The 15,255-nt window shown below is 44.9% G+C and overlaps 1 protein-coding gene across 1 annotated transcript in view; it reads right to left on the bottom strand.

The window, feature by feature from the left end:
- Nucleotides 1–14,209, bottom strand: part of LOC107116028 (protein eyes shut homolog) — a 300,578-nt gene extending 286,369 nt beyond the window's left edge. The window contains 3 exon segments of the mRNA XM_015417875.1: nt 2,202–2,431; nt 5,580–6,015; nt 13,981–14,209. Coding sequence (XP_015273361.1) covers nt 2,202–2,431; nt 5,580–6,015; nt 13,981–14,209 — 895 coding nt within the window.
- Between the last annotated feature and the right edge of the window lie 1,046 nt (nt 14,210–15,255).

The following is a 15,255-nucleotide window of genomic DNA, read 5'->3' as shown; positions in this document are numbered from 1 at the left end:
GGGTCACCATCAGGATGTCATCTGGGGCCACAAGGGACCGGGCTACATCGAAGACAGCCCTTCCACAAGAGCTGAGGAGCATTGCCATTTTCGTAGCCTCAACCTCGATCTTGTTGGCGCACAGATGGAACTCGAACCGAGTGATGTACGAGTCCCAATCCTGCAGCCCCAGCTCGAAGGCATCAAACTTGGTGTTGATGGCCATCATGGGTCTCGGTACAGCCAGTGGAGCGACTGGTGTGACCACCGGGTTGTCTGGGTGTTGGTCGTTTTCCCTCGGTCCCTCAGGAAGCTCTTGTTCGTCAGCCATTGTGGCGTTGATCCAGCAGGGCTGCCTACCTGCTCAGGATCCCATTCTCGTCACCAGAGAAGTGAATCAGGCTCAGGCAGCTCTTAACCAAGTGATTTCAACTTTATTAACAAGAACGATCCAACAACAACAATATGGGAGCTTAGAGCTCATTTTAAACATCCTGGGCTGGGAAAGCCACGCCCAGTAAAATGGTAAGAACTAATCATATTTACATGATAAAGACCAATAGAATTCATTCCCTCCACACATGCCTCTATGTTTTGATTGGCCTGCTGTCAGAAGCAGCCAATCGGAATGTGCAGTTCAGGATACCAGAGTCCCTATGAGCCTCAGACTGAAGCTCAGCATGTAGTCCATAGTTCAATACATAACAACTTAACTTCTAGAAGGAGCTTGCATGTAACTGCTTAAACTGTGTTTTTGTAAAAAGCTGATTGCATTTGATGGGGCTGTGAGGGGACTCTCTGCTCTGAACCGAATATGCTGCCCCTTTAAACTGGCTGGAGATTCTCCAGTGCAAACTCTCTCTCTCTCTCTGCTAATGTTTCTCCACTTGCTTCTAAGACGGCCTGCCTGCTTTGCTCTATTTCTTGTAAAATGGGCTCCCCGGTCTGTCAGGGAAACTGCTTTGGAAGGGTCTGTGCTAGGGCTGCCAAGTCTCGTTGAATCACGGTTGGGGATTGTCATTCTTTACAGGGAGCTCTGCCGTGGGGGACGGCAACAGGCGTTGCACCGCCGTCGCCAGTATGTGACGCTACGCGTCGCTCTGGCAACGGGACTCCAAACAGCCCCGTTGCCAGAGCGACACGTAGCGTCACATCCTGGCGACGGCGGTGCAATGCCTGTTGCCGTCCCCCATGGCAGAGCTCCTGTAAAGAATGACGATCCCCGACTGCGATTCAACGAGACTTGGCAGCCTTAGTCTGTGCAGTCTCTCTCTCTTTCTGGGTCTTGGGAAATGGTTGCTTTGCTCTGGGGCTTGCCTTTTAAAGGGGATACTTTCCCCCCTCTCTCCAGTAATGGAGGGAAACACAAGCCTTTTGGGGAAGGGGCACACTTGCAAGCCCTGGGTGCTTTGCTCTGGGGGCTTAGAAAGGGGAAAACTGTCTGGATGGAGTGGAGGCTCAGAGAACCATCTGCCTTGGGGGAGGGTGAGCTTCTCACACAGTCATTTCTGCATTAAACACTGTTTGCAAAAGCACTCCTTCCCTCGTACAAAAAACACAGAGGTTTGCCATTTCTCTGTTTCAAAAATACAACCTTGCAATAAGCATACACTCACACAAACTCCAGCCATTTCTCTTTTAGACTCATCCACCCTCCTGCTGTACAAAAAGAAATGGCACCCATTTTCCCCAGCCTCCTTCTTCCCCGCAGTCCCTCCACACAGCCCTAACTCCTCCTCCTTCTCCATTTTCCATTGGACAGCAGCTCAGCCAATAGGGGGAAAGCTGGAGGAGGGGTGGGACTTCTGGGAGGGAGGGAGAGTGGAGGGAAGGCAGGACTTCTGGCTGTGGGGGGAGAACTTCGACATTTCTGATTTTGACAGGTGGTATATCCTACACTACCCAAATGTTAAGATGCCCTGCATGTGTATGTGTTATGAAGTTCATCTATACCACATTTTCTTTCAAAAGGAGTGCAAAAGGATATATAAATATTTTTCTCTAGATATAAATAGATATTACAATATATACTTGGAGATCATTTTGGGCTGGAGTGTGGGTGGAACGGAAGCCCCATTCCACTTATAGGAATTCCTTCTGTCAGCGAAGCTTTAACACAGGATTCCAAGTACATATGACCTTGTAAGCCAATGAATTTATTCCACATGTTTTAGTTTGAACAACAACAGCTTGCAGTTCTTTCTAAACTTTATAGAGTTTACCTTTTTCACAGAAACGCCCAGTGAAATGTAGTGGGCAGTCACACTGAAATGAAGCTGAACCATCAGGAAGATCAATCGGATGGCAAGACCCGCCATTATGGCACAAATTCTCTTGGCAGACTGACAATAATGCAGGATGAGTGGGTGAGGGCAAAGCTGACTGAAGTACTTCAGACACTTCAGGAACTGTGCCAAAGATGGCTGCTGGTGTTTCTTCAGATTCATGGAACCTGCAGGATACAAAATATTTAACACATCTGAATGCCATCTTTTCTCACTTACATAACATGTTTCACTACACCAATGAAAACAATTTCTATTTATATAATAAACTAGCAGTAAAGCCCGTTGTGAAAGCAATACAATGAGATCTAGAAAATATAATAAACGCAGTGCTCTGGCTTTGGGCAAACAGTGTCAATTTGCTGTGGTGACCTCAGCAGGGTATAATGACAGAGTCCACTGTTTTCTCCAGAGGAACTGATCTCTGCTACCTGAAGAGCAGTTGTAATTGTGAGTGATCTGTAGCCCTCACCTGGAGATTGGCAGCAATTGTTACCCAGGACAAAGTGGCTGGTTTGGAGGGTGTAGTCTATGGCATTCTACCTGTCTGAGGTCCCACCCCTCTGCAAACCCCACCCTCTCCAGGCTCCACCCCTCAAATCCCCAGGAATTTGTCAGCATGTAGTTGGCAACCCCATCTCCTTCCCAGCTAACCATCAACCTACCATTATCTGCCCCTTTGACTTCAGCTGACTTCTGCCCTCCCTTCTGCAGAGCAGTTGTAATTCTGAGTGCTCTCCAGCCCTCACCTGGAGATTGGCAACAATGGTTCCCTATGTGGGACTGACTGGTTTGGAGGGTGGAGTCTATGGCAGTGTACCTGTCTGAGGTCCCACCCCTCCTCAAACCTCACCCTCTTCAGGCTCCATCCCTCAAATCTCCAGGAATTTCCCATCTGGAGTTGGCAACCCTATCAGGACTGGCCCCAATGTGTTTTCTCCCAAAGGCCAAAGTAGGTGACAGGACCAAGCTTAGTTGCCTACCAACAGGCACTGAGGGGAATGTAGGGTTGCCAGCTCTAAGGAGGGAAATACCTGGAGGTTTGGGGGGTGGATTCTGTAGAGGGCAGCATTGGGCGGGGGGGGGGCGGAAGGACTCAGCAGGTGTAATGTCATAGGGTCTACCCTCCAAAGCATCCATTTTCTCCAGGGGAACTGATCTCTGTCATCTGGAGATCAATTGTAACAGTGGGAGATCTCCAGGTCCCACCTGGAGATTGGCAACCCTAGGGGGAAGTCAGCTGCACAGCAGGGGGTTGAAGAGAATGGTTTGATGGCTGCTGGGCCAAGATTGGCAATAATAGTTCCCCAGGAGCCCCATCGTAAATGCACCAAACAATTCCTCAAGATTTTCCAAAACACTACTCTGTTGATAAATTGCAACACTTTGAATTAGCACCAAAGCTTTAAGATCTCTCCAGCTGTCACCTGGAGACTGGCAACAGCTTGTCTGGAGTGTGGGCAGTATGGCATTGTATCTGTCTGAGGTCCCCCTCTTCCTCCTCCTCCTCAGACCCCACCCTCAGCAGGCTTCAACCCTATGTCCTTTCCAGGCAACCATCAGCCAACCTTTATCTGCCTGTCTGTCTTAAGTTTTACATCCCCCCCCCCCCCGCCTCTGCCTAGGGAAAGGGCAGTCTTTCCCTGCAGTGGGAACCAAAGCAGCTGACATCATTCTCCTCTCCCCCGTATGATCCGCACAACTACCCTATGAGGTATGTTATGGTTGAAAGTGTGTGAATGGTCCATAGTCCCCCAGGCAGCTTTTAAAACATGAACCTGGGACCTGCACACCATCTGTGGCAGTAATGCGGTGCCTGCTGGCACCTTTTCCTATCATTTTTTGCCTTGAGGTATTCTGTTTGTGGTGTGATCTGTCTTCTTTGTGCTGTGGCGTGATTGTGTTATTGGGTTTGTTTCTTTTAAAGGGGAAGTGATGTGTTGTGAGTGAGGACATATGTTACCTCAGAATACAGTAGTTCCCATATGCAACTGAAAATTCCAACTGCTTTGCGGGGGGGGGGAGTTTGAGGTGTGGAATGGAGTGAAGTCCAATCAGCTTCCATATGCAAAAGACCTTGGAACGCTGGGCGGGACTGCACAAAGCAGCCAGTCAACCCAGCCAGTGTCTTCTGAGTGGCAGTTCTTCCGGCCAAACACTAAAGGCGGGCATTTTAGAATGTTGGTCCCCACTACTGCTTTATTATAAGGGAGAGATTATATAAAACAGAATAGCCCTATAAAGCAATAAAAATCTGAATAGCAACAAAAGAAAGAACTCTCCATATTCTCCAACCAAGAAAGAGTAACATGAGCAAATAGGTCAAGGACTATGTGAACAATTTTTACATTAATTTGCCTACCCAGGAACACAAGCCAGCCTGACATAGAACTCAGCTAATACAAGACTTTATGGCATGTTGGATGTACCCGCTGTTCATGTGATGCTCTGGCCAGACTTAAAGAAATCTTACTATTGTCCTGCTTGAACTGAGAATGTGAATGAGCAAATACTCCATTTCATCTCTAGTCCTGCATTTTAGTAAATGTTTGGAAATAGTGAGAAATATATTTTTCAAGCACTAGTATGACATAGTGGCTAGAGTGATGGAATAGAATCTGGGAGACTTAGGTTCAAATCCTCACTCTTCCACAGAAGTTTGCTGGGTAACCTTGGGCCAGTCACACTCTCTCAGCCTAATCTACCTCACAGGGTTGTTGTGAGGATAGAAAGAGAGGACAGGCTTTCCTCAGGGGGAATAAATAAATATGTACATAAGAGAAGCCAATGTTGAATGAGGCCAATGGACCATCCAGTCTAACACTCTGTCACACAGTGGCCAAAAATACCAGGTGCCATCAGGAGGTCCAACAGTAGGGCCAGGACACTAGAAGCCCTCCCACTGTTGCCCCCCTCAAGCACCAAGAATACAGTGCATCACTTGCCCCGGACTGAGAGTTCCTATCTATACCTCGTGGCTAATCGCCACTGATGGACTTCTGCTCTGTATGTTTATCCAGTTCCCTCTTGAAGCCATCCATGCTTGTAGCCGCCATCACCTCCTGTGGCAGTGAATTCCATGTGTTAATCACCCTTTGGGTGAAGAACTACTTCCTTTTATCTGTTCTAACCCAACAGCTCAGCAATTTCATTGAGTACCCATGAGTTCTTGTATTGTGAGAAAGGGAGAAAAGTACTTCTTTCTCGACCTGCTCTATCCCATGCATAATTTTATAAACTCTGAGAATTTTTGCTGTTTCCTTAAGACGTCTTCTTGCAATGATTGCCTCAGCTGGAATGTCAGGAAAAAGATACACAATTGTGTCCTCCAGTCTCAGTACCTGATTGTCTCTCGCGATTGCAAAAAGTTTATTCTTTGTCTGGACATGTTTAAATTCAATGATAATATCAGGGGAAGCATTTTCAGGAGCCTTTTTGGGGATATTTAGCCGGAAGGCAGAGCTGATGATATCTTCAGAAGACACTGCTTCTCCTGCTCCTAGAAGAATCTGAGTGAGCCATTTGTTTAAAGCTGCACCAAAGTTTACAGATACTCCACGGAGTTTAACCTTCTTTTCTCTCAGTTTTGTTTCCTGGAGTATGATTTTATTATTGGCCCATATCTCAAATTCCTTAAATTCTTTAATGTTATCTGCATTCTTTTTTGCCGATTGAAATGCTGATTCAGCTTTCCTCTCTGTCGTTTTCAATGCTGCAGTGAGCTCATCTAATTTCTTATTTATAGGCTCAACTGTTTGTTTGAGCAGCCCAAATTCATTTTTAACTGTCCAACCTCTCCACTCAGAGACTTTAAATCATTCTTGATTTCATTCCTTATCTCTGTTAAGGCATGCAATAACACAGTCTGTTTGCTTTGGTCAGGGTTACACCCCACTACCGCCATTTCCTCTAACAGAGACGCCTCTAGGTCTGAATCATCTGAGTGTTCAAGGTCAGTATTACTCTTTTTGGGAGGTCTATAAGGAGGATTTTTAGTACCTTTCTTTGCTTCCCATAGCTGGCATTGGTATTTGTTCCAAACTTGGCTGTATTTTCTGGAAACAGTCACACACAGTCTTGAAATTTTCATTGAGTTATTGACTATGAATCCAAGATCTCTCTCTTGGCCAGTCTCTGCCAGTTCAGACCCCCATCGGACCGAGTACTGATCCCTGCGGTACCCCACTGCTTAACACTCTCCACTGAGACTTTATACTCATTTATACTCACTCTCTGAATTTATACCCATTTATACTCACTCTCTGGTTCCTCTTAATTAGCCAGTTTTTGATCCACAAAAGGACTTGTCCTTTTATCCCATAACTATTGAGCTTACTTAGGAGCCTTTGATGAGGAACTTTATCAAAAGCTTTCTGGAAGTCAAGGTAAACAACATCTATTGGGTCCTCCTTGTCCATATGTTTGTTCACTTTCTCAAAGAACACTAACAGGATAGTGAGACAAGATGTTCCCTTACAGAACCCATGCTGAGTCTGCCTCAATAGTTTTTGTTCATCAATGTGCTTACTAATTCTTTCCTTAATAACAGTTTCCACCAACTTACCCAGTATCGGCATCAGACTGACTGGCCTTTAATTTCTCAGATCTCCTCTGGAACCCCTTTTAAAGATGGGAGTGACATTAGCTACCTTCCAGTCCTCAGGAATGGAGGCAGATTTTAAGAAAAGATTACATATTTTTGTCAGGAGATCCAGAAGTTCACATTTGAGTTCTTTCAGAACTCTTGAATGTATGCCATCTGGGAATTGTGATTTATCAGTTTTTAAGTTGTCTATCAGTTTTAGGACCTCTTCTCTCATCACCTCAATCTGACCAAGGTCTTTCAGTACCCCTCCTGAAATCAGCGGTTCTGGAGTGGGCAAGCACTTCTCATCTTCCACAGTGAAGAGAAACAGAGAACAAAAAAAGCATTTAGCTTCTCAGCCTATCATCCTTCAGTACTACTTGGTCATCCAAGGGCCCCACTGCCTCCCTGGCTGGTTTCCTGCTCCTAATGTATTTGATGAAAGTTTTATTGTTGGTCTTTATGTCTTTTGCTATATGCTCCTCACATTCCCTTTTTGCCTGCCTGATCACAGACTTGCATTTTATCTGCCACAGCCTGTGTTCCCTTTTTATCAACCTCACTGAGACTAGCTTTCCACTGCTTAAAGGAATCCTTCTTACCTTTTACAGCTTCCATTACTTTGTTTGTTAACCATGCAGGCTTTTTCTATACCTATTTGTGCCTTTTCTTACCTGTGGTATATATTTTTTTCTGAGTTTCTAGGATTGTAGTTTTAAATAGTCTCCAAGCTTCCCCAATGGTTTTGACCCTTTCTGCTTTTTCTTTCAGTTTCCTCCTCACATGTCCCCTCATATCAGCGAAGTTACCCCTTTTAAAGTTAAAAGTGGTTGTGTCAGTCTTTTTGGGCAACTCCCTATTTATACAAATGTTGAACTCAATAACATTATGGTTGATGTTCCCAAGTGGTGCAATCATTTTTACATCTTTCACCAGGTCTTGGGCTTTACTTAGGACCAAATCCAGGATCGGCTTCCCCCTGGTAGGTTCTGTGACCATCTGTTCCATAGCACAGTCATTGAGAGTGTCTAGAAACTCAATCTTTTTTTCCTGACTTGAACAAATATTGACCCAATCAATGTGTGGGTAGTTAAAATCACCTATTATGACACAGTTATTTTGTGTAGCCACTATCTTTAATTCATTCATCATTTTATAATCCTCCTCTATCTTTTGATCTGGTGGGCGATAACAACGTCCCAGTGTTAAGCTTCCGTTTGGGCCCACTATTTCAACCCATATTTCTACCACATCATGAACCTGACCTTCCTCCAATACACATCTGCCTGGAAAAAACTTTTTACTTTTAAAGGCATTTTTGCCCAAAAGGATTTTCTCTGTTTTTGCATATTTTAAAATGGTTTGGGGGACCTGAGATTCTGGCTTGGGGTGTGGGTGGATTTTCTGCTTTCCTGGTAAGTGTTTAAACACCCCCTTGCTGAATGCTTAACTTCCAGAAGGAGCTTGTATGTAACTGCTTAAACTGTGTTTTTGTAAAAAGCTGATTGCTTTTGAAGGGGCTGTGGGGGGGGGGACTCTCCACTCTGAACCAAATATACTGCCCCTTTAAACTAGCTGGAGATTTTCCAGTGCAAATGCTCTCTCTCTCTCTCTGCTAATGGGGCATTTGCTCTGCTATTATACCAAACCCACAGTGGAACAGAAATTCCCATCTACATTGCATGCCACTTTCACTTTGATTGAGTGCCACATTTTATGGCAGACTGCATGTTGCTTTCACTTTGTTTGATCTCTGGTTTTATTGTCTGCATAGATTTATGGTTGTTTTATGGCCATTGGGGGTGACTCTGCAGTCAGTACGGTGTTGGCCCAGAGTAGTTGAATGCGGTTTTGAACTGCATCTTTTTCTGTTCCAGTGTGGGTTTGGTAAAACAACTGAGCAAATGCTAAATGCAGATTGGGCCTAAGACTACCTGCCTGCTTTGCTCTATTCCTTGTAAAATGGGGCTCCCTAGTCTGTCAGGGAAACAGCTGCTTTGGAAGGGTCTGTGCAGTCAGTCAGTCAGTCAGTCTCTCTCTCTCTCTCTCTCTCTGGACATCTCCGGAAATTGTTGTTTTGTTCTGGGGCTTGCTGGCGAGGTGCTGCCTTAAATAGAAGCCTCCCCCAGCAGAGGGCGTGGCCAGCAGCTATTCAAATTCACCCAGGCACTTAATTACAGTCGAACAATGACCCTTTCTCATACACGTATACCATGAATGATCTTCTAACTGAGCAACCTGATAGGTTTATAAGAAATCTCAGCCCCCCCCCCGAACACAGTTGAAAATCTCTGATAGATGCAACTAGATTTTTTCTACTACATATCTCCATCATTTGCAAAAGCTTCAAAACTTGATTTGCATCTTCTAATATAAACAAGGAAGCTTGATTTCACTGATCAACTGTAAATTCAAGAAGACAGATGATCAAACCATTCTGATAATCAAATATGTAAAAAGCCTCCTGTTAGAAAACCAGGTTAAGGGCTAATACAATAAAAGCCATAAAGTGCTTCATGAAGCAGCTGTCACTATGAGCAAGGCATTTCTGAGCACTCTATGTGGATTTGGTTATTTTTATCTCCATCACCTCAGGAGAGGTGGTTTCAGAGAATGCTAAGGTCCAATTAGAAGTTTTCCCTAAATTGTCCACTACACCCATGGTCCTAGCCTTGACATAGTTCTCCCCATTGTGAGGTCTTTCCAAAGCCAAACAGAATGCAAACCAATGTTTTTGTTTGAGCTGTGGAAGAATCTTTAAAGGGTCACATCCATTTAACTGGCTTGTTATGTACATACATAAGTGCCATCAAATCACAACTTACTTATGACAACCTCAGCAAGGGACTTTCAAGGTAAGTGAAAAACAGAGATAGTTTGCCATTAGGGATGGGCATAAACTGGGAAAAGTTCATGGCATGCCTGGTTCAAAAGTCATGAACTTTTAGCTGCCAAATGAATGGGTTTAGTTTGTGAGGTTCATGATGTGGTAGAACGATCCCCCCCCCCAGTGTGCTAGAGACTCCAAACTTGCAAGGGATCTCCAACTGATTTTTCTCTACTTGCCCTCCAAGTTTGGTGAGGATTAGATTTCAGGGTCCTAGTTATGCCCCCACAAAGTAGGTGCCCCCAGGAAAGTACTTTCTGTGGAAATGACAGTCACAGTTTCAGAAGGTTCAGGAGTGTATAGAATGGGCACTGTGCAAGCTAGAGACATCAAACTTAGAGGGGACCTCCCCGTGATGCTTCTCTACATACTCTCCAAGATGTGTTGATTTCACTTAGAGGATCCAAGTTATGCCCCCCAAGAAGTTACCTTCAGGAACTTCAGTTCGCAAACCATGAATCACCCAAAATTCATCATGAACTTTAGTTCATAAGCTGGTTTGTGCCCATTCCTATTTGCCATTCCCTTACTCTTCAGAATCCTCATTGGTGGTCTCCCATCCAAGTACTGACCCTGCTTAGCTTCTGAGATCAGGATATACCATGCCACTTTACCTCCCTGACTGGCTCAATACAGATGTTTGCATATTTTAAGTTTCCTTTATTCCATTAAGCTATATTTTGTGGTGATCAGAGTGTGTGATAATCACCTACAGAACTCACACTCTGTGGTCTTAGGTTTTCAGCATTATTTTAAATTTCCAACTTTCCCATTAATTCCTTGGGAATCATCAGGATTTTCTTTACTAGCTGCCTCAGGATTTCCATGAAATATGAAATAACTAAATAAATGGTAAAGACAGGTTTGCTGTGTTTATCAGATTCACAGTGCAAGCATTTTTGTGCATGAAAAATAATATGTGGTTGATTGAGGACATTATAACAAACACCACGTGGGATAGCTCACACAAAATACAATAGCTCTGAGCTGGCCTTATCGAAGCAAAACACATGGAACTGTTGTATAAAGCCAGATGGTATTCAGGAGATTCAGGCCTTGAATAATGCTGCACAGTAAAAAACAACAACAACAACAAAACATATTCATCATTTATTTTTATTAAAGACAGGGGGTATTACTTCCATTTTGTGATATGAGGTTTTGTTACTCTTTGGAGAAAAGTTTTGTTTACTAGAGTCAGAGGTTATTTCGCACATCTTGAACTTTTATTAGGGAGTTTAAAAATGTGTTATACAGCTCTTATATAAAGATATATGGAAATGGTCACATTTGTTTTAAAACTTTGTACAATTCTTGTCTGACAAACACTCAGACTGGCTTATGTTCCAGAAGTCGTAATATAATTTTAAAAAAACCCCAAGACTACCAGTGATATAGAAACAACAGCCATCTCAAATGTCTATCCAGCTAAAATCAAGTGTCATCATAGGCAAGTTCTTACTGTTCATATTAAGTCATAGATGCTGCCAGGCAAATTACCTCAGTAAGCAGGGAACTACACAATTCTCTGCCCATGCTGTTACTGGCCTTGAATGAAATAATGTGTACCAAGCTCCTTTCTGGGAGACTTGGATGACAAAGATTTTGTAGGTTAACATTAACAATTTAAATAGTATCCAGCAGCAAACTGACAACTAGAGATGGTCACAAAATGGCTCACAAACTAATGTTTGTGACGAATTTTGGCTGGTTCATGGTTTATAAACTCAAGTTCTTGGCAGGTCAACCGGCATGAACTTTCCAAGAACTTTCAAGCAGTTTGTGGTGGTTTGTGCCAGTTTGTGAATGGCTACATTTCCAAACACCCTGTCTCCACTCAATCTAAAGATTTACCAAACCTCAAAGCAACCGGTGTGGGGGAGATTTGGATGGCATGTAGAGGAGCATCCAGGGAATGTTCCCTGTGACTTTGATGTATCTAGGTTGTACAGGATCCATTCTATAGACTCATGAACCTCTTGAGCCTGCACCTATCTAAATGACCATCTGTCATGTCCTCAGAAATCACTTTCCAGGTGCACCTTCTTGGGGGGGGGGGCATGATTCAGACCCCTTAAATTCAATCCTCACGAAATTTGGAGGGCAGGTAGAGTCACCTGGAGATTCCTTGCAGGTTTGGTGTCTCTGGCATGCTAAGGGGGGCATTCTACTACATCATGAACTGAACCAGTTCATTTGATGCCTAAAAGTTGGTCACAATTTGTGGTTCACAAATTGGGCATGACACGAACCATGAACTGAACCACATTTTCCCCAGTTCATCCACATCCCTACTGGCAATCAGTGCAAATAGGTATGAATTATATGACTTCTGTAAGTGCCTAAGAGAAGATGGGTGTCTGCTTTTTGTACTAACTGAAGCCTCCAAAATGATTTCAAGGGAATCACAGTAGTCAGTCTTAAGGCTAAAACAAAGTCTGTTTCTTCCAGGAAGGCATAATCAGCTTACCAGATATATAGTTTGAAAATAGGCACTCCTGGCCATGGCTAACACATGGGAATTCAGGGACAACTCTAGTTCTAGGAGGATCCCTAGACTATGTAACTGATCAAACTGAACAAGAGCAACCATCTTCTTCTTATCAGGATAAACTTTCAATTTCTCCATTCTACCACAAAAGACGTAACAGAATTGTTAGAGAAAGCAGAATTCTGGGCTTGATTAAGTGCATTGATTCACTTCTGACTTCCAGCTAAGGTCCACTGCTGTGAATGTCTTTCAGAAGAATTGTGCCCAACTGTTCATGTGTCACTATCCAGCATTTGTTCCAGACTCCTTTTTCTTTAGTGCTTAATCATGGAGACAATGCTTTCATGAGCTCATTAATGGAGCAAACAGCATTCAGAATTCATTCCAACTGCTATGAATAAGTCAATAATCATGATTCAAAACTGTTTACCTAAAATGTTTATTTGAATAAAGAACTGGGAGATATTTAAATGTCATATAGTAAATGAGGTGTTGAAAGCTTGAAGAATTCATAGTAAAAATACAAAGCTTGTTTTGCCTTAGCAAGGTTAGGAAATGTTCAGCAATGAACAGTGATCATTTTTCCTATTCTTTTTACTTTGCTCTTCTGTTATTATGCACTTCTGCAATGCAGAAACAGAAACCAGAAACTAAACATTAAACTAGAATCCTATGCACACTTACATTGGAATAATACATATTGAACTTGGGTAGACCTTGAGTGTGAGTAAACATACATAAAGTTGGGATGAAACCAATTTATAGCTTGTTGCAGATGAAGTTTTAGTTTGGGGGAAGTTCAGTGATGAGCTTGAAATGTAATAAGGTTGAGACCACATTTGTATTCAATACTGTTCTGTACTCATAGAGAATGTACATGCACTTGGGCTTGCACGTGGTCAGGAGCACAAGCGCAGCTTTAGGTTCCAACACAATAGCGGGTGAGGATCCTAGGATGGACCTATCGGCCACCTCGGATCCTGCACCTGACCTCGGCCCGGGAAGTTTGTCTTGTGTTTTTCCAATAAATTATGAGCTGATCATTTACATGGATCTGAACTCAGTATATTATACTGGCGACGAGGATGGGATCCTGATGAGCGAGCCTGACCTGGCAACTGACCCAGTGCCGCAACATGAGTTCTTGGACTCTGCGAACAGCACTGCACCATGCACAGCTCCCCGCACCTCACACCGCTCCTCCTCGGGTCATGGCTGCCGCTCTAAGACAGAGCGCTGCTTTCGACCCGGCTCATCCCAAGCTCTGGGAAGCATGGGTCGAACAACTGAAATATTTCCTCCACTTCCAGGATGTCGTGGAGGTGGAAAAGAAGAAATCACTCCTGCTCAGCACATGAGGCATCTCCATGCTTCGTCTGGTACAGGGCCTCATCACACCCAAATCACTAGAGGAATACACATACGAGCAGCTCATCAAGTTCCTAACAGAACATTTTGCACCACAACCTACCAAAATAGCAATGAGCATGGACTTCTTTGCACAGACACAGCAGGCCAGTGAAGCTCACACTGACTTTGTGGCCCAACTGCGATGGCTAGCTATCCATTGCGGGTTCCCTGACCTCAAGGACGCCCTCTTAAACCAATTTGTATGGGGCGTCCGAGAGCAAAACCTCTGCCAAAAACTCATCAGCCAGGAAGAACTCACATTAGACAAAACCCTCCATGTGGCCACAGCGTTCACCAAATCACAGCAGGATTGCCTGGCTCACAGCACACATCAGGCCTTCACGTCCCCGGCCTCCGAGGGTTCGGATGATGATGAAGTGTTCCAGTTCTGCTGCCACTTGCCAAAAACCCAGTCCACCATCCGCTACTCCACTTTTGATAAGGTCAAGCACCCAAGCGTCCATGAGGAACAACACCCATGCAGCCTGCGCCAGCTGCGGGGAGGACCACGACCATCGCTTCTGCCATTTTCGGGATGCAATCTGCCGGACCTGCAACAAATCTAGACACATCGCCAATGTCTGCCATTCCAGAGGGACATGACACCATCCGACCATGCACCAAGAATCCACAGAGCTCCATATGACGGCTGTTTGCCACCACCAGGTACTGAACTTTCCCCATTACATCCCAGATAAGATTAAAGTAACAGTTGTGAAATGGAACTGGGCACAGGCTCCTCCGTATCTATAATTTCTGCAGAGACACAAAGGGAGCGGTTGCTGAGCCCCTGCACCGTCTACTCAACAAAAGAGCACCTTGGGTTTGGGGTCCAAAACACGCCTCTGCGTTCCAGGCTGTCAAGGACCTGCTTGTCTCAAATGCAGTCCTGACACACTTTGATGAGTCTCTTCCAGTCATCCTTGCGTGTGATGCTTCCCCATATGGGGTTGGGGCAGTCCTCAACCACTAGCTGCTGGATGGCCACGAGGTTCCTGTCATCTATTACTCCCAGACTCTCTCTTCAGCTGAGCGCAACTACGCTCAAATTGACAAGGAGGCCTTGGCAATTGTGGCTGGTGTAAAAAAGTTCCATGATTACCTCTATGGCCAGCCCTTCACCATCATCATGGACCATATACCCCTCTTGAGCCTGCTCGCTCTGGACCGCCAGACTCCTCAGATGTTGTCCCCGAGGGTACTCTGCTGGTCCATCTTCCTAGCCGGGGACCAGTATGTGCTCCTCCACCACCCCGGAAAAGCAATGGGCTACACAGACGCTCTTAGCAGCCTTCCCCTGCCTTCCTGTGACCCAGACCCGGCTCCCACCCATCAGATCCTGATGCTCAAGGAGCTGCCCGACAACCCTGTCCAGGTCTCCAAGGTGGCCTCCCACACAGCTCGGGATCGCCTGCTTTCCCGTGTCTTGAGCTGGGTAGGGAGGGGGTGGCCCACCAGCTGATTGGGCCCGGAAATTGCGGCGTTCTCCTCCTGCCAAGATGAACTGTCTGCCCATAAGGGTTGTTTGTTGTGGGGAAGCCGGGTGATAGTTCCCACCCCACTGTGGTGGCGGGTACTAGCAGCCCTACACAAGATGCACCCTGGCATCGTCAGGATG

This window comes from Gekko japonicus, unplaced genomic scaffold (assembly GCF_001447785.1).
Source record: "Gekko japonicus isolate JY-2015 unplaced genomic scaffold, Gekko_japonicus_V1.1 scaffold512, whole genome shotgun sequence".
Lineage (NCBI taxonomy): Eukaryota > Metazoa > Chordata > Lepidosauria > Squamata > Gekkonidae > Gekko > Gekko japonicus.
The sequence above is the reverse complement of the archived record's forward strand: the minus strand, read 5'-3'. Positions and strand labels throughout refer to the sequence as shown.